This window comes from Panthera tigris, chromosome C1, assembly GCF_018350195.1.
Source record: "Panthera tigris isolate Pti1 chromosome C1, P.tigris_Pti1_mat1.1, whole genome shotgun sequence".
Classification (NCBI taxonomy): domain Eukaryota; kingdom Metazoa; phylum Chordata; class Mammalia; order Carnivora; family Felidae; genus Panthera; species Panthera tigris.
The window spans coordinates 165,069,859-165,096,907 of record NC_056667.1 but is presented as its reverse complement, the minus strand read 5'-3'; the positions used below and the strand labels follow the sequence as shown (position 1 = coordinate 165,096,907).

At 37.3% G+C, this 27,049-nt stretch overlaps 1 protein-coding gene across 1 annotated transcript; it reads right to left on the bottom strand.

Annotated features, from left to right (window-relative positions):
• Positions 1 to 460: 460 nt before the first annotated feature.
• On the bottom strand, positions 461 to 26,786 carry PLEKHA3 (pleckstrin homology domain containing A3). Its single transcript, XM_007083897.3, has 8 exons — positions 26,644 to 26,786; positions 22,036 to 22,152; positions 15,724 to 15,879; positions 13,427 to 13,563; positions 11,755 to 11,919; positions 8,581 to 8,624; positions 6,495 to 6,610; positions 461 to 3,569 (listed from the first exon to the last, which is right to left on the bottom strand). Exons 1-8 carry the CDS (start codon positions 26,681 to 26,683, stop codon positions 3,442 to 3,444), a joined length of 903 nt encoding a protein of 300 aa, XP_007083959.1. The 5' UTR covers positions 26,684 to 26,786; the 3' UTR covers positions 461 to 3,441.
• Between the last annotated feature and the right edge of the window lie 263 nt (positions 26,787 to 27,049).

Sequence of the window (27,049 nt, the reverse complement as noted above, 5' to 3'; positions counted from 1 at the left end):
GCAACTGACTTTGGCTCAGTTCATGATTTCACGGTTCATGGGTTCAAGCCCCATGTCAGGCTCTGTGCTGACAGCTTCAGATTCTGTGCCTCCCTCTCTCTCTGTTCCTCCCCTGCTCGTTCTCTGTGTCTCTCAAAAATAAATAAACGTTAAAAAAAATTATTTTTTAAATAAAAAAAAGAAAAATCCTGCCTAACATGAAAGGAACTCAAGAAAGCATTTCTGAAATTGATAAATCAAGAAAAAGTAACACAATATCTTTTCAAATAGGAACAAACCACTAGGAGTTGAAAGTGCTCATCTCTGGACACTCAGCTGGGGAGAGGGAGGACTTTTTTTTTTTTTTTAATAAGACTTCCAGTTCTACTTGGTTTTTTAAACTATGTCCATGAATTACTTTAATAAAAAGAAAACTAAAGTTTTTCTAAAATTTTTTTTAATTTACAAATTCAGTATGAATTCAAAGAAAGGAGAACCGGGGACCTGGAAAAACATGAAAAGGAAACCCTATCTACCAGCTACAACTTCCTTGCCCCACCTGGGCTACTAAAAGACAGACCTCCTGGAAGGATCTCCTGCAGTCTAACCAGGCTTTCTTTCAGGCCAGAACACTCCCTCTGTACCAAGTGGCAATAGCAAGGCTCAAAGGACAGGCATGGAGGCACTTCATTTAATAAAAGTGAAGAATTGGTACAGTCCAAATTAATGATATAATAATGTATGTGGAATTAGTGTTAACAGCAGTATAATATTAATATATTACAAAGATATATTTCCTGAGATCTTAATGGTGATTTCTAAATACTAAGTGTAATAATACACAGTGAAAAACTACAATTCAGGGTTAAAGGTTCCATGGTGACTATCAAATGAAGATACTTTATCTCCTGCTCTAGAATTTAAGCTCAAGTGACAACATCCATTTCTCAACTTGTCCTGATCGAAGGTAATACAATAAATTCAATGTAATGTAAGAGAATTCAAAAATAGTCCAATTATAAAACAATTCTCATCAAAGTCACTTTAACCATGGAGGCCTGGATTCCCACACAACGGAAATCAGGCACTTGAAAAGAAAAGCAAGCACTGGCTTTGGTTAGAGGATCAATGACATACCAACAGTCTCCAAATTTCTCGATAACCCCAAGGCCTAGCTAGACAAAGCAAAAAAGGAACAACCACTACCTATACATTAGAGAAAGTTATGACAAGCTAAAATTCTTACAGGATTGTTCTTATTTGGTTTATCTTTTTCTTAAAATTCAGAAAAGTCAGGCACACTTGAACATACACAGGGCTCCTCAAAATGCAAGGTTCACTGAAGCTTTATCGATTGCTTCATGCTATCAATTCACTAATCAAAACCTAGATAGAATTCAAGATACATTTATACTCCTCCCAAAAAAATGATTTCACAAATGTGTTGGTTCCTAAGGGAAAAAAGCAGGTCCCAGTAACAATAAAAGCCATACTTAGGAATATGGCACACCTGTTCAAAGCACCTGTTTCAAGGGGGAAAAAATGATACAAACCAGAAATGATAGCATTTTATTTTAAAAAATATTTACAGAAAACTGTTCAGGAACTCATCTTTTTGGATAAAGCAATAAAAAAATGGATTTGTTTCCTATGAGTTCAAAAGCTTGTTATAGTATTTTCATTATAAACCTACTGGTTCAAAAAAAGTACCTACCTGAAAAACTCCCTATCAGTAGCACCTTGACTTTCATTATCTAGTCACTATGCAAATTCTTACTACCACAAAAAAAAGGAAAAAGTCTGATTACTCACTCAACATGAAACTTACTACATTATTAAACTTTTCTCAAATTCGACATATGAAGTACAACATACGAATGGAAAAATTCCACTTAATCTAGCCTAATGACCTGTGTGCTACTTAAAGTCACAAATACTTTTAAGCAGCATACAGTTTATCTAAATGCATATTAATGTATTTAGATTGTGTCCATTTTAAACTTACAATTACAGATTTATTTTAGTGAAGTAAATACCAAATATTAACTGTTTAAAAAAACTTCCCACATAAACCTACAAGAGAAATTTAAAGTGAAACAGGCCACACTATTCTAAGCTCATAGGCAACAAAACTAAAAATATGCCTCATTTGTGTATTCACTAGGCGGTCCAAATATACAAACAAAATCAAAGCAATGAAGAATACTAATAGCACTTGATAAAGATCAGACAGAATATCAACAATGTAAAAAATACAATGTATTATATGATACGTTTGAATGCAAAAACCATATATTTATTAAACATGTGATTAACTTAAAAACACCAAACCAGTTTGTTTTAAAGTGCTCCTCATCCAAGACCTTGGACAAAACCATCACTCCAAAGTGAATTTTTTTAAAAAAACAGTTTACAAGGCAAACACTGACAATAGGTATGGACAGGCACTACCAAAAAATGCTATTTGTTCTTTAATTAAATAATGCCATTCTCAAGTGATGTAGAGTGGTCACTTTGACAGAATTCCTTTTTTGTATAAATAGTCATAAATAAAAAATGTCTCTAGATAGTCTAAAGAGCTGCAAACATTAATACCTTACAACAGCAGCTTAATGTCTATTTTAGGAAAAAAGCACTAAAATCCTCTTCCATTGAAAGGCGTTTATTTCTCTGGTGTAAGTGAGCAAGGTCACTACAACATTAACCTCTTTTCTAGAACAATGTAAATAACAAATGTATACACATCTTAAATTTGGTAGGTCATAAAAGTCAGGATGCAATCATTTTTTGATGCAACAGAAAAATAAATAAATAAAAGTTAAATACTTTAACCCAACATTTGGTACTGACAAATCAGTAGTGTCAACTTCACATATGAAGGACAGCACAGTCTGGTTTTTAAAAAATCCTCAATGTGTCACGGTATTTGGGCTAAAAATATTTGGAATATTAAATGTCTCCTTTTGCTTAAAAGAATACAATAGAATCACCATCAAGCTGCTATCGTAACTCATTTTCAGCTGGGGTAAAGTGACCATTTGGTCCATGGCACAAGTTACATATATCACACGTCTATCAAACTGAAACCTTATAAGATTTCATGTTTATAAGCTACAATACACCCTGACTAAGCTGTCAGTCCCTCACAGTTTTTTAGAAAAATATCTACATTTGTCCTTATGGATGTCAAAATGTTACACCATCATTTGTTTAAAAAAAAAAAAAAAAAAAAAAAGATGCACATTCATACTGTGAAGTTATTAGGAAAATACTCTTGCAAATAAACTATATAAAGATAAAATACACTTCAAAGGTATGTGGGTTGTTTTTTTGTTTGTTTGTTTTACAGTATTCTATAAAGTGCAGAGAAATCCTAAGGGAAAAACTACTCCCTAGAACATAGTTTAATTACAGCAGCTTTTGCATAGCAATACTTAGAGGAAGTTGGACACTTCCATTTCCTCAGGAAGAGAAGGATGGAAGAGGATCTTCCGATTCAGATTTTTTTTTGGCCATAAGTCTGCTTTCCTCAGGAATGGTTGCTGATGCCAAATCTCCATTAAGTGTCTTTCTTGAACAGTGAACAGGTCCTATTCAGAGATAAATTAAAAGGTTAAACAGCCTATCAATATAACTCCAGTTCTCTACGAAAAAAACAATTTTAAATTTCCTACTCAGGGACATGAAATTCCTCCAGTTTCCTACTAATTTTTTGGTTGACTGTTGAATAGAGAAAAATCTAACTTTCCCACGATTGGCAGTCATAAGGAGAAGCTTCGGAGTTAACAAAATAACTTATGAAGCTATCTGAAGCAGAGACGGTTTTGTTCACTGCTAGAACCACGGTTGGCATGTAACGGGCAGTCAATAAACATGTGCTGAACTGAATGTAGTCTTTCTTAAGCTAACTATTGCTTTTCAGGCCTGATTTGTTTTAATGCTGTCCGTATCCTCCTTGTGTTCTAGGGTTAAAAAAAAAAAAAAAAAAAAAAAAAAGACCCAAAAAGGTTACACGCCTAACCCAAGATTACCCAACTGGTAACAGAACTAGGACTAATTCAGGTTTGCTCTTTTTACCACAAGACTTTCTGAGCAGAGCTGACAAGGCATTTCACACTGAAAGGTCCCATATCTCCACTTGGAATGCAGCTGACAGAACTATCATTGCAGTTCTGACTGAATACAGTTAAACGCACTGGCATGGCCCTGTTGCAAAACAATTGCACTTTTATATGTACATATTTATTTGAATTTACCATAAACATTTATTACTTCTATAATTTTTAAAAATCCAGTTAATAAATAATAGAAGCAGTTTTATCTCTCAAGGAAAAGAATATTTGGGGATAAAGGCTTCGGACTAAGACCACCCAACTGTAAAACATGCACTTTGTAAAGAAGAACAGGAATTCAGTCTCTGCTCTGTCAACTAACTGAGACACTAAACTTTAGGATAAATAGAAGGAAACCTAAGGATAAAACTCCTGACCTAGGCTACACTTCCCAATTTAAAAAAAGTTCTAGAGAACTGAGACACATGTATGTATATAAATATGTATGCATGTGTGTATGTTTGTGCAGATATGTGTGACTACTTTTGTTACACTCCTTAGCAGCTAACTAGGGGAATGCTACATGGAATAAGGCATGCATACTCAGAACTTATAAAAATTGTTTTCAAAAATTCAAAACCAGGGGTGCCGGCTGACTCAGTCGGTAGGGCATGCGACTCTTGATCTCAGGGTCATGAGTTCAAGTCCCACATTGGGCATGCAGCCTACTTAAAAAAAAAAAAAAAAAAAAATTAAGGGGTGCCTGGCTGGCTCAGTCTGTTAAGCATCCACCTCGATTTTTGGCTCAGGTCATAATCTCACAATTATGAGACTGAGCCCTGCTTCAGGCTCTGCACTTAGCATGGTGCTTGCTTGGGATTGTCTCTCTCCCTCTCCTTCTGCCCCTCCCCCACAAGCTTGCTCTCTGTCTCTCATAAATAAATACACTAAAAAAAAAAATTCAAAACCAGCGTGCTTAAAAAGAAAGCAAAGAAAAATGGCTAGCTTTAAAAAAATTATTTTCACTGTCACAAATGAAAATGATCCCCATAAAGTAAAAAAGAGCAGCATCCAGAGAAAAGTACAAGGCAGCATATAGAGCTCTTTCATGGGCTCTAGATTAAAAGGGTCATGTATACAAGGCAGAAAGAACAAGGTATATCAGAATATACATTACCTGCCCCCAGTAATTTTTCTTCCCACACCTAACCCCTAACCCTCTTCCTCTTATCTCTTTCAAGTTGTACTAAATTGGCCCAGGAAAGTTACTTTCTCCCTTCCCCTTCCCACCCTCACCCATTTTCCTTCCTTCATTTCTTTTACCCATTTTCTCAACTTGAGTTAAAAATGGCAATGAGTGTAGAGTAGTCCTCTATGTCAATAAATAGTTCTGTGAAGAAAATGGACTTAAAAAAAAAAAAGATGCCATCAACTCCTAAAAATCTGAAAATGGGCAGTAGGCCCTCTCCAACCTCCACCATTTTCGTGAACTCTACATTCTCCTCTAATTAAACCTGTTTAACCTTCTGGTTCAGTGAAGCAATTCTATCTTAATCAACGTGAATTAGCTGAGCTCTTCTAGACAACCTAAAGAATCTAAACACCACTTATCACACCATTTCCACAAGGGAAATAAAATCTGTTCCCAACAACAGACTTACAAACTCCTGGAACACAACCTGCCCCCCAAATAGGAACTCTATGTAATTTCCATCACACATGCTTCATGGGCAATAGTAAAGACCCTGAAAAGCAAAAGTATATTAATAGAGCTGTAACAATAAGACTCTATTTGTGTTCACTGGAAATCATGGTCACTACTGTCTAACTAGACATTCTGACACATTTTCAAAGCTTTTTCTTGGAAGAGAAAAATAAATTTTAACCTAAATCATAAAACCTTGCCTAAAGTATTCAATCACAGGATGCTGCTCTTTAAAGAAAAAAGGAGAAAAGGGCATAGGAATAAATGCTACCATAATTCACCACCACCACCAGAAAAAATTATTTTCCTTGGCCATTTCAAATTATTTAAGTAATAATACCGATTTTTTTTTTCTCTGCACTCAGAACTTGCCTTTATTTTCCCCTAGAATCCCAACCACAATTGATGCTTTGTTCTAAAATGCTTTTTTAATGTAAATATAGTGGGAGTAGAACATTACTAAGAGATTACTAAAATATAGTGGGAAGAAAACAGTTTGATGTTATACATATTAATCTAAGATATGGCATTTACACAGTTACTCAGCACTTCTTAGTTAATAATAAAGGTGTCTGTAGGAGGAGATTATGAGCTTCTGTTGATTGTGTGCTATTTGCCTGGCTCTGAATTAAGGAATTAATCCAAAGGGAAAAGACAGTGTTCACTGTCAGTGTCCTTCATTGACTACAACACACATAGAGTCCCACCACAATTTGGGGGAATAAGCCAAAGAAAGAGAGAGGGCCCATTTAACTTACTGTCTGGGTCTTCAAGAGGAGTATCATTACAAGAGTCTGTATCTGAGTAGGTTCTTCGGCGTCGCTGGGAGAGTCGGTGAAGTGTAGATATTGGTTCTTTTACAGAGTGGCTATTCCTGCAAATTAAATAAAAAGCATTGCATCATAAGGCCTTAAACAAATGATAACACCCTGAACTTACCTGGAGTTTTACATGACTTATTCAAATGAAAGAGAACTATTTTTACGCCCAAAGTTCTATTTTAGCAACATTTGACTCCTTCAAAGGTCACGCCACAGGCAAGTCAAATCATTCACAATCCAGCCGGTAACCTGAAGAATATGGCCTCTGAGCTGAATTAAATGGAAAGGGGGAACCATGAAGCAACTTCTTTTATAGAGAAGGGTCCACCAAGACATTAGATATACCAGATGGTTAACAAATGTTTGAAAACTAGAAGTTATGACCTACACAAGTGCATGAATCTAGTGTCAATCCATATCATCAAAAACAGCAGAATGAAGGGGGTGGGCAAGTAGGTTAGGAACATGCTAGAGGTCAACTCACTGACAGCAGCAAGAACAAATAAATGTGGCAAACGGAGGCCGTAAAAACTATTTTAAAAAACCGTCGAGAAAATCAGAAAAGTAGACAAGTCAATCTAAAATATTTAATATAGAAATAAACCACCACCACTCAACAGCACCTTGACTACCACTGTATAAAAACCCAACATTACTGTTCTTAATGATAATCTTGATTCATTACGAAAAAAAAATTTTTTTAACTCTAATTATATTTTATCTAATTAGGTAGAAAAGATAAAATACAGTTCAGAAAAATTTCTATCATAAAAATGAAAGTTTATAAAAGGAATCAAGCTTCTGTTTTTCTGGAAAATTCAGCTAGTGAAACTCTTTATTCCCTGACAGGACTGGATACATATATTCATCACTGGACTCTGTGCACATAATAGTCCAATCACAGATTACATAATCATGGGGGGGGGGGGCAGTGACAAAACAACAGTAAGGGCTCAGTTAACAGTTATTTTAAGATTTTTGTTAGTTTGTTTTTTGTTTTTTGAGAGAGCATGAGCATGAGGGTCAGAGAGGGAGGAAAAGAGAGAATATCCCAAGCAGGCTCTACACTATCAGTGCAGAGCCTGACGTGGGTCTTAAACTTATGAGTGTGAGATCATGACCTGAGCAGAAACCAAAAGTCAGATGCTTAACCAACTGGGGCCACCTAGGTGCCGCACTTACTCTTTTTTTTAAAATTTTTTTTTAATGTTTATTTATTTTTGAGAGAGACAGAACGAGAGAGAGAGAGAGAATGAGGGAGGGGCAGAGAGAGAGAGGGAGACACAGAATCTGAAGCAAGCTCCAGGCTCCAAGCTGTCAGCACAGAGACCAACGCGGGGCTGGATCCCACGAACTGCAAGATCATGATGTGATTCAAAGTCGGGACACTTAACTGACTGAGCCACCCAGGTGCCCCGGCAGTTATTCTTGACATAGAGAAATAAAGCTAATGTCACTACAATTTCATCATTTTCCGAAGAACCAAATATGACAACTAGGGCAACTTGAAAGACTATTATCTACTAAGATAATGAACATTTTAATAACCTGGGATATTGGTGAGATCTATCTAGAAGGCAAATGTCTTAATGTGTTCATATGCATATATACTTTAAAATATCAATTGGTTTTTCTCTCTTTTCAGTAAGATCTTTAATTCTTAAACAACAGATCAGCATGAATATGTGACTATAAAAAGCTGTAGTAAAGTGAGTCTAAGCTCACCTCAAAACTGGATTTTTTTTACCATCATTTGATATAATTTCAAACATCTAAAAAAGGTACAATAGTCGGCAAGGTGCTTACCTTGCTGGTTAATTCATCCACTCATTTTTATCTTCACTGACTACCTACTAGGACCAGGCCCTAAACTAGTAACTAAGAGATATAATGCTGAGCAAATCAGAACCAAGCTCTGCTCAAAGAGTTTCCATTCCACACTACTTCACGTTAAAGGCCCAAAGAATTTCCCTAAGTAGGTAAATTTCTGAGAGTACTTGGTTAAAACAAAAGATTATTTTACCTCTCTGAACTGCAAGAACCAGGGTGGCTGACAGAACGCTTCATCTAGAAATTTAAAATAATATAAGCATAATTAGTATGTGAAGTAGAATAATACAGCTCTAATTTATTATCATTATCATAATTAACACAAATTTACTCCGAAAAAAAGATGACTAGCCAAGATATTTATTTTTTACAGACTCAAGCAACACTATTAGCACAATGTCAAGCTTTGTCCCTAATAACCATTAATTGGAATCTTTCTCAACACCTATCAAAAACATGCTAGATTCTTTTCTCAATACTAAAAACCAAATTTTACATTATATACATAATATATATATCATATATATGTGTGCATATGTGAGTGCATGTATATAAAAATATTTTAAAAATATATAACTAATCCAAAAAAATCATACTATTTAAAGCAGTATCTAGCAAGCCAGAAAGTATTCTAATAAATATCTTCCTCTCTCTTTTTCTTAAAGGCCAGGAAAAGAGGCTGGTAGCAAAGCTTCTCTTTATAATTCACTATTCAGGTAGCTGTTATACAGATGTTCTAAAGTGTGGTTTTTGTGGAAGATAGCATTAATAATCTGAGTCTTTTAAGAACTCAGAAGAACCCTAAGTCTCAAATAAGTCTCTAAAAAATACATTTTAAAAATTAAAAAACCTGAATGAGCAGAGTGTTAATAAATATGACAAATACTAAACACAATTTAAAAGATCCAATGACTCCACCAAAAAAATAGAAAGAGACCACCAATTAAAACAGATTATTTCAATGTTTAGCAAGGTAGCAGAAAAGCACAGTGTATACTACAGGTTGCTTTTATATTTACATGCAGGGGCTCAAGGGTCTTACCAGTCCAAGTCTAAAGTCTGTTATGTAAATAAGTGGCTGCTGTATTTGTAACGTAAGCCAACAATAGCTCTGAGAAATCCCAGCTGAAATGATAACAGATATGACCAACCCATTTTGTAGTCCAGAACATCTAATATGATTGACATTAAGATACAAATGGACATTAACATCTCCTTTAACAGAAGTCACTCCCTTTGGGATTACTAATCCAATGATATCCCCACTACAATTATCACTCAGTCTGAAGTCAAAATGATGATTTTCTGAACTTCCATTATGACCTGAAATAAGACTGAATGCAAATTTATTCTAAGAGGGACACAGTGATATTAGCTACATAAAGTAGTTTAACAATCAGTTTAAATAGTTTTAGAATTCTCAAATCTTTCAGGTTTATTTCCCATTTACTCATATTATTAAAAATATATATATTTTCCCACAAAGACTGACCTTTTTTTCCATCTGTGTCTCCAGAACTAATTCTCATAAGCCACAACTTTTGCTTTATGTATGAAGTAAAATGGCAAAGCAAGGAAAAATAAACAGCCTCTAACCAGTATTTTTTAGATTAACCTATTGGATTTCCTATAACATTGCTACTGATAAAAAGTTTTGGTTTAAAAGTAACAGTTATCATTGCTTCTTATGCATAAAATACACATATGACCTCTCTGGACTATGGAGCATTTATAACAGAAGGCATTTTCCTCAGAAATTCAGTACAAAAACAGGCAGTTTTGAGGTGGCTTTATTGCATTTGATTCTATAAGGTCAAACATAGTAGTATTTGTAGTGAAGTCTGTATTTGACACCTTATATATCAACTTCAGGAACACAGTGTTATATATACACCCACCTCAAAAGACCTTTTCTTGTTATTCAACCATACAGGTTATCTCACAGTTCATAACGTATCTACAGTTGTGTTATAAGGCAATATTGTCAAAATGTTCTACTGAACACCACAGTCTTGAGAGCTGTTATTTAAAAATACACAGGAAGGGTTCACTTGTCAAATAAATTTCAGAAACAATGCACACCACCTCTCCTTCTCAGAGATTCATAATACACATTATCATAAAAGAGATTCTAAAATGTCCAATGACAGACCAAATTCATTTAGAACTTCCCAAACTAATCTGCCCATAAAACTCATTTTCATAGTATACCTGTCTCAGAGGACATTATTAGCCCATCATACATTGATTAGAAAACGATGATCTAGGGGCACCTGGGTGGCTCAGTCGGTTGAGCATCCGACTTCGGCTCAGGTCATGATCTCACAGCTTGTGAGTTCAAGCTCCGCATCAGGCTCTGTGCTGACAGCTCAGAGCCTGGAGCCTGCTTTGGATTCTGTGCCTCCCTCTCTCTCTGCCCCTAAACCCACTCGCATTCTTTCTCTGTCTCTCTCAAAAATAAATAAACATTAAAAAAAAAAATTTTTTTTTAAAAAGAAAATGATGATCTAAATAAACATAGGTAATAATCTTTACTAAATCTCATATAACTAAATTGGCTGGCGTGGTTAAGAGAACCTCGGAATGAGTTGTACCCAATTCCTTCTTCTAACAAATATGCCTTCAGGTAATTGCTAAAGTAGTAGCCAAGTGGCATTGTTCCTTCTATAAAAGGCCTCCCGAAAACACTTGGATGAAAGAAATGTAAAGTCTCATCAGACTCTGTCTCACCTATGAGTTCCCTACAGCTTGCCTGGGCAAGTTTATTAACTTGGAAAGGACAAGGAGTTCACCACCCCTGGCAAAGGGTAATCGTTCAGAGCGATCACAAGGAAAGAAACTGACATGAAGCACCTGCATTACACAGATCAGCTCCTTTGCAATGACCTGCTGATGGAGAAGACCTTTTATTTTATAGATGAAGAAAATGAGGTCCAGAGAAATTAAGTAACTTGCCTACTCAGAGGGCTCAAGTCCAAATATGGACTATAAAATACTGTTTTCCCTGTAACATGTTCTTTCAAACCCCTGTCAAACTCCTTTAAAGATCTGCTTAATTTTATTCCTTTGTGAGTAAAACATCACCCCATTGTGATGTTTTTACTAAGTAGAGCAGTGTCCCCAACCTTTTCTGTGTCAGAACACCCACAGAGCATTATAATATATTTCTGGCACTCTGGGGTAAATGGCACAGTCCCTCCAAGGGAAAAGGACAGGACCTTGGCACATGCTGAGCCCACAGAGCTAAGAGGCTCCAATACAGAATATTCTATCTGTTGACCATTTCCCTCCCACTGCCAGTTTCCATCCTTAAAAACAAAAACAAAAACAAAAATGCAACATCACTGGAAGAAAAACAAGTTCCAACCATTTGAACAGGAGAAGGCGACACAGGGGAAACCAAGGGATCCGGATGGGACAGCTGAAACATCTCAGGTTTAAACTTGGCATTCGCTATCTTCACACATTCCTCAAGCGTTGTGATGAATGTATTACATGTGGCACTAAGCAGAGAAGAGGCTTCATTCATGTTCTGAAAAATTACACACTGAGTTGAACAGATTCAACCACAATTATATGGAATCATGCAGCACATTATAATCACGTAACTAAACATTACCTACAACAGACACCTTACTAGGTTACGTGCAAATCTATTTAAAATACACTACCTTAGAAAATTAAAGCAATATATGAATAAGAATTGTCTATCAGGCAAAGTGTATGAAATTAGATTCCATGAAAAAATAAATTTTGCATTTAAACCAAATATCATATTGAAAAACTATATCCAAAAATTTATCTTAGATAAACCTAACCTAAACAGTAATTTTCTAAGTGTCAAAATTCTGAAGGTGGTCACAGCAGAACACCCTGAGCATTACTAAGTGGCAAGCACAATTCACATCTACTCCAAACCCATTCTCCTACTTCTTCCATGGTAGAATAAAAACTCCATTTTTTTTTTTTTAATGACAGCAATGTGTCCTGACCCTGGGGGATGAATACAGACTGGTGGAAGCCACTCATGGCTATTCCATGACCCTCTGTCAAATATTGAGATTTCTTAATTTCCACTGACCCAGACAAAAAAAGATGAGAAGTCTGTTAAGGAGTTTCTGGGACTTTTGTTCCCAGATAAAAGCCCAGGACAGCAAGTTAAGAAAGTCTCTTTCCACCCTGGTTACCCCACTGCCTCCTGCCTCTGTATGACCTTGGCCGTGCACATAAGGGGGCAAATCCAACACACCAAGAATGGCAGAGTGGAAGGCTGGAGCAAGACCAGGTCCTTGATATTGTCACTGAGCCGCTGGAGCAAATGTGAGGGCACCCACCTCCAGAGAGCTTGTGGTGAAACAGTGAGTGCCCTGAGGGTCTAATGTACCTACAACTAAATATGACCTCACATAAGATTGTTCCCCACCAGGAGAAGGCCACAGAAGTAGGAACATTTCTTGTCTCGTTTCTCCTAAGTTAGGTAAAAGGTGACTGGGAACCATGCTGGCTTTTCACCCAGAGAACAGTAGGGCCTGCTGGTCCTCCTTTATCAGAAAGTGTGAACCTATTTCATAGCCAGGTCCCACAAATTCGAAATTTGATTACTGCATTACTGTTCTGAGAAGGACTTTTTTAAAAAGTTATTTGACAAAGCTAAGTTATCAACTCTGAGTCATAGAAACTGGGACCTCGTCACAAAAAGAAAGAGAAGAGCAGCTGTCCAATGATTCATACAGCTAGCCCAGAGAACAAAGCCTGGAATGCTTCTTCCCCACCCCAACCTCCAAATTATCAGATTGGCTGATTCCCTTGATTAAATAAGCCTTGATTCCCTGGGGCAGTGTGCTGCTTCCTGCTTTACTCTGGTTGCACAGATACAATCTAGAAGATCCTAGAGATTTCCAGCGTCTGGAGTAGGGATTGCCCAGAAGAGCTAAAAATAGCTCATTTTGAAAATGCTTCTCTGCCACCTTATGAGAAGAACCTCACCCACCAGTGTATTACAAAGCATAATCAGACATGAAGGGATCATCTTTGTATACCTCTACACTGGGAGGTGAATGATTCTCATCATGGTGAACAAATTCTTGGATAGTATGAACTTGCTGCATTAGGAGGTCACAGTAGAGACGAAGTTCAGACATTTTGGTTTTCAGAGATTCACTGGTTTCACTTATCTCTGAAAGGAATATATATAAACATTCAGTCAGATTGTTTTCATATTGTTTCAGCAATAAAACAAAATGGAATCATTTAAAAGTAATGCAATAGATAATAAATACCTATATGAATAGATATAAATACCTATAGCTTAAGAGGTGTGGGCCCTTGGAAACAGATACAAGGATATTGAGGAAATACCCTCTCTTCAAATAATTGGGGAAAAAATGGAAGTCATATGTCTGACATGAAGCTTAGGTAGATTAATTTCCAGATGCAAGATGATGACCACTGGATGTTTTATACAGGACATTTCCATTCCATTGCTCATTCTTCATTTGAAAAGTGCTTTATATTTCTTCTTTTGTAAATTGTCTTTTCTGTCCTTTACATATTTTTCCAATTTTGATGTTCAGTTTTTCTCTTAATAATATATAAATTAATAATCTATAAAAGTTCTTACCCACTAAAGATAGCAATCTTTCCCCTGTCCTATATACTGCAACTATGTTTCCAGTTCTATCTGCTCTCTTTCAGCTTTCTTTATTGTACCTTTTAACGCAGAGAAGTTTTTAATTTTTATGTCATTAAAACTATTGTATTAAACATCTGCTTTCTTCTGTTCCTTTCATAACTTCATTTTCACATTATATTGTTTTCATAATTGTCTTATTAAGAGCTTCCTTTCTTTTATTTAATACATCCAAACACAGTAAACATCCAGCCATAATCTTAACCATTCAATTCATTCTAAACTAGAAATATAAACAGCAGAAGTAAGGAAAAATACACGTAGCAGATCCTGGCGTTTTTCCATATTCCCTGAGCCACTAGTCAGTGGCTAGTGATACTAGCCACAAAGCAACTCTGGCCACAGTGGACCAAACAAGCTCTATCTGCTTATTTGACCTAACCTAAATTAGGTTCTACTCAAATTTAAGTCCATTCCCTCTTTTCTTTCAATTATAGTGCAAAATATATAATGAAATTTACTGTTTTAACCATTTTTAAGTGTATAGTTCAGTGACATTAAGTACATTCACATTGTCCTACAATCACCACACCATCATCCATCTCCAGAACTCTGTCTTCTTGCCCACACCCTAGCCCCTTCAACCACTACTCTACTTTCTGTCTCTGTGACTCTGACTACTCTAGGTATGCTAGTAAGTACAATCATACAGTATTTGTCCTTTTGTGACTGGCTTATTTCACTTACCTTTTAAGATTCACCCACATTGTAGCATGTGTCTCAATTCCCTTCCTTTTAAAGCCTGAATAATATTCCATTGTATGTATAATACTACATTTTGTTCACCTATTTCTTTGTCTATGTCCATTTGGGTTGTTTTTATCTTTTGGCTATTATGAATTTCCATTCCTTCTTATCCTACCTGTAGCCATACTCTATGCATGATGTTCTTTCATATGTTTTTCAAGGATTATAAATTCAATTCAGGACCTTCATTTTTCAATACCCATAATTCAGTCGTTGTCACTAATCTAAATAACTTCTATCATTTTTTAATTATAAAAAGTAATATACACTCAATGAAAACTTTCAGAAAATCAAAAAAAATATATAGAAAAGAAAAATCAAAACAACCGCAAACTCACTGCCAAGACATAAATTATTTTATTATTTTTGCACTGTATCTGCATACGGTTGAACTAATACCATAAATTATTTACTTTGCTTTTGATTTCTGTTTAATCCTTTGGAGTCAGCAATATATGAACATGGTAAAGTCAAAGGTACCAAAGGGTATATACAATAAAAAGTGAGTCTCCTTCTCACAAATTACCTTTCCAAAGGTAACAACTTGACTGATTTCATAGATCTTTCCTGAGCTGGCCAATGAATGGATATGTAATTTTGAATCCTGCTTTTCTACAATTATCATTTAACACTGGGCATTTTCTCACATTATTAAAATTCCTTGTAAACATTTTACTGGCTACATAGCAGCTTATTCCAGGCTAGAGGTGACTGAACCATTCCCCTAAATTTAAATCTTTGCATTGTTTACAAGTTTTTTTACTATGATGAATGTCATGCATGTAAATCTTCATCTACATTTCTGATATTTCTTGAGGCTAGTTTCCTAAAAGTAGACAAGACAATTAACATTTATGTTTAAGAAAACATTCTCACCACCAAAGAAAAATGTATAGTTACCTTTTTCTTTTTTAGTCCTAGTATCAGTCAAACAAGCTTTGGAGCTCCCCAGAGCAACCAGCCACCTCTGTCTTTCAGCTGCATTCACTGCCTTCATGTAGAAATGCTGCTCTCCTGGAATGATTAATTCCATTCTTGTGTTGTCTGCTGAATGGACTATGATGATAAACACAGGAGAAATACAGTCATGAACTTAAGTAATTTGGGGAGAATCAAACAATCACTCTTACGCAGTATTAGATGTTACAGACACCTACAACAAGAAACTGAGATTCAAGATACAGGCATTGACTTTCCCTAAAGGGCTATCTAGTGGCACCCTCAAAACCACCTTCTCACATCTACTCATGCTGGCAGAGGTGCTAAAGTGGTGATGGCAAGAGGAAGAGAAAACAGCAATGAAAACTAAAAACTCCCTCTCTTGGGGCTGCCTATACTACTTTAAATACACACGCACTGTCACACTTACCACACATTTTTTTACTGATTTCTTTGAAAATAGACTCTACGTCTTAGTATCCTCCAAGCCTAGGATAGTGCCTAGCATACAGAAGCAACACAATAAATAAATGAATAAATGGTACCTATGGCCACCTTCCATTAAAACAGCAGCCCTCAACTAAGGGGCACATCACAATCACCTAGAAAGTGTGAGTATTTTGGAGATCTTTCCTCTTTCCCACCCCCCTCCTCCTCCTCCTCTCCTAAACCACCCCCCACCTTGATACTCTGACAAAAGAAAACTAACCAAGAATTATACTGAGCCAATCCTCAATCTTTGTTGTAAGAATAAATTTGTGTTACACTGTCCTTAATCAAGAAGTATTCACTCAGCTCAGAGAAGTGCTGGTAGAGGGGGAAGACACAAAGGGAGAAAGAAAGGAGTCTTTGCTCTAACAGAGCTGACAATTTAGCCAAGGAAACAAACTGACACAACAAAAATAATCAAAACACCTAAATGATGAACTCTTTGGTACAGTGACTTCATGTGTAATTAAGATGGGAGAAAGGTGAGAGGAGGTGGGAAATAAGTCTTCATGAAGAAGGATTTGACAATAGTAGGATTTAGTTAAGAGAAAAACTGCATTAAAAAAGGCCTAGATGAGGAAATAAACATAATATGTACTGAGGGTATCAGGAGTAAATAAAGCCTTGTGTTATATTACATGGTAATAATATTCACAAATGGACAAGCTGAGTTGAGCCAAATTATCAGGGGCTCTGCAAGTCTGGCAGAAGCCCTAATTTACATGATTAATTACCAAAAATATTGACCAGATGTACTATGGCAAATAAGTGCCACAAAAGCTTTGCTAGCTTATTATTCTATTTAGAAAGGCCATTCTTAGAGGTAGATAGTGAAATATACAAACATGCAACAATCAATGATGGGTGCAAAGATTTCCAAGCCAGGATAAAATTACTGAAATCCCAAGGCCCCAAGAGTAACTTTTTTTGCTGCTTGTTAATACTAGTGAAAGTATCAATAACTACCTTAAAAGAAAACAAAGCTCTAATTGCCAATGATGCTGCTACAAATGAAAATAAGATGACTCCTTTTTAAACATACCAAAATTGATGTATTAACCAAGAGTGTCCCCTACAAAGTAGTCACCTAAGACAACAAACTTAAGAACAAGACTCCCCAAACATCAAGTTCTCAAGATAAAATGGACAAGAACTCTATATGCAAAACTGTAAAAAATTACTGAAATTAAAAACCTAATTAAATATACAAATACACCATGTTAGTAGATCAGAAGACTCAACACTGTCAAGAATACTATTCTTCCCAAATTGATATATAGATTCAATATAATTCCAATCATAATTCCAGCAGACAGTTGTGGAAATTTACAAGCAGATTCTAAAATGTGTTAAGGAAATGCAAAGAGCCAATAATGGCCAAGACAATCCTGAAAAAAAACAAAGTTAGAAGACTTAGACCATCAAATACTTGAGAAGTATAAAGCTAAAGAAATTTAGACAGTGTGATAATGGCACAAGGATAGAGAAATAGTCCCATGAAACAAAAGACAGTCCAGAAAAGGACCCAATGTACATGGTCACTTGCTTTGTGACAAAGATGTTCCTACAGTGCAGTAGGTGAAAGGTTGATATTTTCAATAATTGATACTCAGTCAACTGAATATCCCTATGAGAAAAAAATGAATCTTAACCCCTGCTGATACCATATATAAAAATAAATTTTAAGTCAATCACAGACCTAATACAGACTTAAATATAAAAGGTAAAACAATAAGCCTTCAAGAAGAAAAAAGATTTCCTAAGCGGGACATAAAAAGTTCTAATTAAAAATATTGAAAAACTGGACTTTATTGAAATTAATAACTTCTGCTTATCAAAAGATACCTTTAACAGAAAGAAAATGCAACCTACAAAGTGGAAGAAGATACAATACAAAGACTCATTTGGACTAACTACATAAATATACACACATATATATATACAAATATATATATATATATATATTTGGAAAATATATATGTATCTCTAGTCTTTGGCCTAATTTCTAAATTGGGCTGTCATCTTTCATGTTGTGGGAAGTCCAAACATGTGTGTGTGTGTGTGCATATATATATATATATATATATATGTATATATATATATACATATATATATATACATATATATATATATTTGGAATGTATGTATATATATATATACATATACACATACATATAAACATATATTTGGAAAATATATATATACATATATTTGGAATATATATATAGTGTACATATATATATATATGTATACACACACACACACACACACACACACACACATTTGGACTTCCCACAAACAACATGAAAGATGACAGCCCAATTTAGAAATTAGGCCAAAGTCTAGAAAGGACACTTCAAAAGAAGAGGACATTCAAATGGCTAATTAATACCTGAAAAACTATTCATCATTAGTTATTGAAGAAATACAAGTTAAAACCACCATCAGATACCAACATATACACTAAAAATATTCACAATTTTAAAAATGATAATGCAAGTTTTGGCAAGGATGCAAAGCAACTGGAACACTCATATTCTGCTAGTTCAAGAATAAACTGATACAACCACTTTGGTAAACAGTTTGGCATTACCTGTGACAAAGATTCTCTCCTTGATCAAACTTCAGTCAGGCTCCTCTGAGCCCTCTGCTTGACTATGCCCGACCTTGGGCTTCCATCTCTGTCCTTGTAGAGTCCAATCTTAGTAAGAACTCTGCTAAGTCAGTTTAGCCAGAATCCTCCACCTTCAATATATGATTACCTTCAATATCCAAAAAAATTCCTCTAGCCCCAACATCCCCCAGGTAATATCTGGCCTGCCTTCAGCAAGAATCTGTTTACCCAGAATGCCCCCTAATCCCTCATGTTTCCTCTTAGTAATTTTCCATCCACCAATCCCCCCACTCTACTGCTTGGCTGCAAATTCCCACTTTTCTTTATCATTTTTGGAGTTGAGCCCAATCTCTCTCCCCTACTACAAAGCCCCAATGCAGTAGTCCCTATACCTATCATGAGAGACTTGAATAAAGTCAGCCTTATTAGCAAGTGTCAAGAATAATGTTCTCCTTAATTCTGTTAAAGCTAAAAGTATGAGTATCAATGCCTCAGCAATTCCATTCCACTTCCAGATATATACTGAATAGAAATGCATATGTATGTTCAGCAAAAGAAATATAATAAGAATATTTATAGCAGCTTTACTTACTCATTATAATCCCAAATAGAAAAAAGCAAAAAACAAAAAACAAAAAAAATACACATCAATACTAGACTGAGTAGGCAAGTTGTGGGATATTTATAACATCAGAAATACTACAGATCAGTAAGAATGATTGAACTACTATTACACAGAACAACATGGATGAATTTCACAATGTTGAGTGAAAGGAGCCAACACAAAAGAAAATACTGATTTATTCCATCTATAAAAATTCAAAAGTAGGCAATATTTATCTATGGTGATAAAAGTCAAATTAATGGTTACTTTTTAAAGGGATTAATGGCTGAGGAAACATGACAATATCCCTGTATCCGAAAGGCTGACAACATTCTAATTCTTAATCTGGTTGATAGTGACACAAGTGTGTGTACTTTGTAAACATTCTTCAAACTGAATATTTAAGATTTGCTCCCTTTTCTGTATTTTATTCTTGAATAGAATGATTACTTCAAACAAACAACAACAGTAAAAATGCTGCCACATCTTGAAACATTTTACAAGTGCCTTAGGATTCTGCCACTAACAGTCTTTTAAATATCCTCAAGGGTGGCAAATCTTTGAACTGTGTAGTTTGATTTCTGACTCTCACCAAATATCATTTGGAATCAAATCTGGGGAATAAAATGAGATAAAACCATCAATTTAAAAAAAAAATAAAAACTCATACTTTGTGCTTTTCTTGTGTGATTTATAAACTGGTTTATAAGGCAATTCTAAAATAGGAGTTCTAAAGAGTTATGGGGGATGATGGTGCAATTAAAAATAAATACATAAAACTGAGTACCTGGAAAGCCAATACTTAATTGGTATACATTTCAGTACTTTTGTCTAAGATAAACAACAAAACTATGCCTCACATATTTCAGGGACGATGCAATAACAATACATTAGGCTGAAGTGTTTCTGTATCTTAGATAGCCATGACTTCCTTCCATTAGAACAGTACTAATTCTCAGCTAAAGGGGGCATGTTACAATCACATGGCAGCTATGTGCATTTTGGAGAAAGCTCCCTGGATGACACTTATCTACCCCAAGTTATAAATCACTGCTGTGGAAAGAACCCTAAACGAATGTGAAGAATTAGATGTGCAGCAAAGAAAAATTCTATTTTGTCTCCATAGCTAAATCGTACTAAGAACTACCACAAAACTACACCAAACTAGCAATCCGGCCCTGGAAAATATAAGATAATGCACTAGCTGCTGCTTTGCTTTAATCTAAATAAGAAAATGCACAGAGCATTAAGATTACTCTCAAGTGTTTGACAGCTGTGACCAAGCGCTCACCATGTCAAAGGAAGTACCCATCATGAAGGACAAGTATTCAAGATACAGAGGAGAAATGAAAAAGGCCTGTAGGTGCTTGATATTGGCTCCTCTAGTGCTTTAGTTTTTCCTTCAATTCTCTGAAGAACTTAGTACTTTTCATTATCATTTTGTCTGATCTCCCCTGCCTACCTCCACCCCACACAACCCAACCACATATACAAATGAATCAATGGTCCATGAAACCTTCTTTCATTAAAATTACAGCATGACCTATTGCTTTAGTTCTTCTCTTTTGAAAGAAAAGGAAAACATCTCTATCACCCAGAAGAGCTGATCTCCGATTCAACAAAGAACCAGAGTTTTATGCCTTTGACTTCATGTTTTAGCAAAACTGACTCATTTAGCAAAACCCTGCAGAGCCTGCCTGATCACCTTTTGTTGGAGAAGAAGAAGCTGGAGGCATGGAGGCACTGTAAGAATGTCCTGAAGGAAAGGGACAGAGCAGCAAGGAAGTGAAAGCAAGGAAGAGAAAGCTGCTGGGACTGCTCATCTCTCCAGAAGGACATCATATGGGCGCCAGGCCAGGGATAAGACTGTTTTGTCTGGCGCTAGATGTACTCATGACCCAGTATGGAATACACTGTAGGTGCATGACCTGTCCAGATGCCAAATACTATGTTGTATGTGCTCGCTGTTATCAGACAAACTGCAAAAAATAAAAGAGGCTCGAGCCAGGGGACCGGTGCTTCGGCTCCTAGAGAGTCTTAGCCCCCTGCTTCCAATTCTCGTCACCGCACCTTTAGGCCCCATCTCTCTACAGTCTTCAACTTTTTTTTTTTTTCCTCAAATAAGCTCCATGCCCAACGTGGGGCTTGAACTCATGATCCTGAGATCAAGAGTCTCATGTTCTACTGACTGAGCCAGCCAGGCCCCGCACCTCATCACCTTTAAAGCTCAGCTTCCTATCTTTGCAATACCTTTATTTTATAATGCATATAAAAGAGAACACTTGTGGACTCCATAAGGACGCTGAAGTAGCAACCACAAAAATTGTTTTTCAGGTCCAAATTAGAAAACTAACCCTAAGATTTTGAGTTTCAATAGGAGGGGAAAAAAAAAAAAAACCCAACTGTGCTTAACAATGTTAAGTGCCACTCTTAATTGCTAAGGAAATAAACAGCATTAGAAGATCCCTACCTGACTAGAAATGCTTTTTTTCCTCTTTTTGGATTGTAGTGAAGAATGCTTTCCTTACCTAACTTCAAATTTCTCTAATTCCATGCACTCACTTACCTTTAATTTCACAAACTGCCATCTTTATACTTCCTTTGCTCCCTTTGCAAACATCATCTTGTGAATCATAGTAGGACAGGATTCCATTATCTAAAACAAACCAACGTGGCTGCCAACCTGCAAAGATTATAAATAACAGAAGATTGGTAAGAAATTACTTTAATCACAGAGAAAAGTATGACTTCAAAATTTGCCGTCCATGTTTTCTTGGCTCTAAGGTGACATTCTGACAATGAAATTTCTTTTTTTTTTTAATTTTTTTTTTAACTTTTTTTTTTTTAACGTTTATTTATTTTTGAGACAGAGAGAGACAGAGCATGAATGGGGGAGGGTCAGAGAGAGGGAGACACAGAATCCGAAACAGGCTCCGGGCTCTGAGCTGTCAGCACAGGGGCCCGATGCGGGGCTCGAACTCACGGACCGCGAGATCGTGACCCGAGCCGAAGTTGGCGCTCAACCGACTGAGCCACCCAGGCGCCCCCTGACAATGAAATTTCTAATGGCCAAGTCTTGCCGAAATTGTTCTTGCATCAATCCCACTTTGTTGGGAAAGATTTCTGGAGAAATCTATAGATCAGCATAAATATAGGGGGTAATACCTTTAATCTGGTTCACAACCTTCTCATTAACAACCCATGAGACTCATGCTCAATAATAACCTATACTGGATGCAACATGACTGCCCTTTTCCTGAAGGGAACAGAGTTGGGTTTTTGATGTAATGTTAAAAGACATGGATTCTAGCCCCCGCTTTATTCTCTTTAGATAAGCTGAAACCAATCTTTTCACTTTAATAAATATAAAAAATTCCCAGTCTCAAAAATGAGTGGATTGAAAAAGGTGACCTCCCAGGTGCCACTCAGCCCTCTAATTCTGCAATGCAACTTTCCCATCTCTTACAAGTTGCCTAGGCAAATTCCCTTGCACAAGTGGGTGCTGAATGTAGTCTCTTCCACAGAAGATGCGTACTATAGTGAGAGCCTGCATTCCCCCTAATACCTCTCTCCTTGTACTGCTGTTGCCCAACTCCGGCCGAAATGCTAGAAACTGCAATCATTCGTTTCATTTGTGTTTATTCAGTGACTAGATTACACAACTATCATAGACTTGGCTCTCAGGCAAAGATGAGGATGAGGTTGATGGCTTTCCTCAGAGTTCAACTGCCACCCTTGCAAGCCAAACTCAGTGTTCCCTAAAATCTTATCAAGCATGCTACTGATTTACAACAGTTCACTGATTAATAACACAGTGACCATGACCAGGGTGCCTCACTGAAGGCAGTGTGACTGTCCTTGTTCTTTCTGTAACTATTAAATCATAATTCAGCCTGGTCACATTAGATGTAGCCCACTATCTGCTTAATCAGTTCGGTTTTTCAAGGGCCAAATAGTGCCAGAACAGTGGCAGATGGGAGAATCATTCTTACACACTGATAAGACCCAGGACTTATCTCCTCAAAGGCTTTTCCTGTAATACTTTTGAAATGACAGCACGGAGTCATCATAAAAAGGTTAAATTTCACAACAGGGAATGTCATAATACAGTTCAGAAAGACGGATACCCAAAATAATTAAAACAAGTTTTAAATACTTGGAAAATTCTTATTATGAAACACTATACCCCTAATGAGGCCTAGCAAATTAAAAGGTAAGTTCTTTTGGTACATGAACTTTATCTTGTTTGTCATTGCATTCCCAGCACCTAGAATGGTGTCTGGCACATAACAGGTGCTAAAACAAAATGTATTTCTCAAGTGATTAAATACCAGAAAAGTGAGATATTGCATGTTATCCATGACAGTAAAGATATGCAATATATCCATGAGAGTATTTTGTATACCAGCATGCATAGAAATGATGAAAACATTATCTTTCCAAACACTAATTCACCTTGGCAAACAAATTATAAGCAGGGTGGTAAAAGTGCACTCCACACCACCCGAGGTCCTATGTGCCTATAAGACAAATTGGGATTCTGTAAGCCCATATTATTGTGATTCAGTATCTCTTTAAAACAAATAATGAGCAAAATGACTTATTTAGAATTTGTAGCAACTTAGGGGTGCCTGGGTGGCTCAGTCTGTCTGTTAAGCCTCCAACTTTGGCTCAGGTCATAATCTCTCAGTATGTGAGTTCCAGCTCCGTGTCAGGCTCTGGGCTAACAGTTTGGAGCCTGGAGCGTGCTTCGGATTCTGTGTCCCCTTCTCTCTCTGCCCCTACCCCACTTGCACTCTGTCTCTCTCTCTCTCTCTCTCTCTCTCTCTCAAAAATAAATAAACATTTAAAAAAAATTTTTAAACAATTTGTAGCAAGGTGACCATGATTAAATAAGAAAGTTATCTCTACACACATTTTTGAAGAAATATTTAATTAAAACAATCTCTAACTGATTCACACATTTATATAACAGAGGGCTATATCTGTGAAAAAGATAGGCATAGGCATTCTTTAAAAAAAAAAAACACTTTCTTTTTATCTCAAACTACCAAATGTTACTGAAATCCTTGTTCTCTACAAAGGATTCTCAAAGAACACTGTCATGAAACTGAAAGGTTCCTTCAAGATCATCCAGTACAAACAGCTGCTCATTCTTCTGACCTAAGATGTACTAAAATTAAAAATCAGGATCCCACTGAGTCAAATTTAAATTTGAATTCTTCCAAACAAAAGATTTCATTGCAGCAAACTCCTACAACACATACTAGCAGTTTACTTAAACGCTCTGCAAAGACTAAAAGCGTTAAGCGCACAAGTGGCTATAGTGCTCAGTGCCAGAGGAGATAAGAAAGATGGCCACCAAGACCACAGTATGCTCCAGGAATAAATTATGACTCATCTCAGTAATCACCAATTGCTCTATTGCAGGCATAAGTGGTTCCTCCCAAGACACTGTGGACACTATGCTTATGAATGTGTGCCATGAGATGATCATTTGCATATCAAAGCATAGAAACTACTGTCTTTAAAGTTAATACCATATCTCAACTAAACAGCATAACTGCTCTCACAACTGCCCAAACGAAATGCTTAAGAAAAAATATTTACCTCGTTTTTAAATGTTTCCTGCTAAAACATATCATTTACAGAAACAAACTGACATTTTAATGTGAGCAAAATAAAGCACGCATGCATACAAGTGTTAAAGCATTTGCTGCTATAAATTGGGCTTTAGCATTCCAATTAATCAAAAAAAAAAAAAAAAGGAGGGAAGGAAGGAAGGGGCAACTGTAGCTCAATGCTTATGCCTTAAAGAGTTTATGTGCAGATTTTGCACAAGGTCAGGTGGACACAAGTTGAGTGTACTATGCACTTACAAAGGGGTTCAGTACTTTTTTTTTTTTTAATTTTTTTTTTAACGTTTATTTATTTTTGACACAGAGAGAGACAGAGCATGAATGGGGGAGGGTCAGAGAGAGGGAGACACAGAATTGAAACAGGCTCCAGGCTCTGAGCTGTCAGCACAGAGCCCGATGCGGGGCTCGAACTCACAGACTGCGAGATCATGACCCGAGCCAAAGTCGGCCGCTTAACCGACTGAGCCACCCAGGCGCCCCGGGGGTTTAGTACTTTGAGCAGAGTAAATAAATGGGTAGCAAATCAAGATTTTCCTATTACACTGGAACAAGAAATGATTGTTATTTAATCTTATTTTAAACTCATTTCCTTTCGTCTAATGTGGTGAAATCATAGAATTCTGAAGTTGGAAGACCCCTTCAGGATAAACTAACTGCTCATCCTGGCCTTCCCAGACTGAGATCTTGAGAGAGTAAGTGACTAGTCTTTACTGTTGGATGATGGCAGAGATGGGACTGCAACTCAGAATTAAGTCTCTTTTAATAAGCCAGGCTGTTGGTGTCATGGAAAAAGACCCTTCCCTGCTGGCCTCTCATTTCTACAGAAACACAAAGCTCTTCAGAGTCTTTCCTTTCAACCCACTTCATGGGTGATGCTGACCTGCCTTTTCCACTTGTGTGTGTTGCACTGTCTTCCACTATTTCTCACACCCTTACCTGAATTCCAAAATATAAAGATATCTCATTGACAACCACCTCTTAAGAGAATGGTTATCTGGGGACGATTTCCCAGAAAACCATGCTTTCTATGCTGAACAACTTCAAGGAGAGAACTTTTAAAGTAAACCGTGTTGCTAAGGAAATTAAAAAGAAATACAAAAAAGATTTCTTAAAATTAAATCTTGATCTTACAAGGTCCATTCTATTCCTATACCCTGACAACTCAGTTATTAGCAAAATGCCGAATTAAGTGTGAATAAGGATGGAGACAGCACCACGGGCAGAGTAACTGGGAATTGTTCCGGAAGCTACAGGAGGAAACAAGTATTATTACAGGGGCAAAGAAGTGGTCAAGCGCACTTCCCACCCTCAGGAAGGTGCGCAGTCTCGAACGGTCCCCTACAGACGCCAGATCTAACACGGGACTCAGCTAGGGATTAGCCTCGGAAGCAGAAGGGGCCGGTTCCCTGCGAGGGTCACCGCAGGCCAGGCAGAGGGAGGGGCCCCTGAACGGTCTTTTCCGCAGCCTTCCCCCCTAAACCCGCCCAAGCACCCGGCCTCTCCCGGCCGCCCTCGGAGCACGCGAGCCCTCTGACCTGTGAGATAGTTGGTCCACTTGTACAGAACCCCCTCCATGCTTCAGAGCCCGGCGCCGCGCATCCTCCTGGCCGGGCGCCGGCCGCGGTGCTGGGGTAGGCGCGGAGCTTGGGCAGCCCCTCCCGGCCCGCCCGGGCCCTCCCCGGGCAACCCCGCCGGCACCGAGCCGCCCTCAGCCTGCGCGCGCCGCCGGGACGTGGCGGCCCTTAGAGGCCGGGACGGCGGCCGCCGCGTGGAGCTCGAGGGCAGCGAGGCGCGGGCTCAGACATCCCCGGGCGAGCCGCGGCGGCGGCGGCGGCAAGATCACGACCGCAACCGGCCTCCCGCTCGCGCTTCCACCCCACGGCTGTTCCCTCCCGCGCCCCGGCGCTCCCTCCTCCTCGCCCGCCTTCCTTCCCCCCGGGC

What these genes read in the sequence shown, in the direction of transcription:
- PLEKHA3 (XM_007083897.3), bottom strand. Translation starts at nt 26,683, where the DNA reads ATGGAGGGGGTTCTGTACAAGTGGACCAACTATCTCACAG. An exon ending in GTGGACCAACTATCTCACAG is followed by an intron (nt 22,153 to 26,643) that starts GTCAGAGGGCTC and finishes TAATCTTTGCAG; the next exon opens with GTTGGCAGCCACGTTGGTTT. An exon ending in CGCCTTCTCCTGTTCAAATG is followed by an intron (nt 8,625 to 11,754) that starts GTTGGAACTTGT and finishes TTAAATTTCTAG; the next exon opens with ATGAAGCGTTCTGTCAGCCA.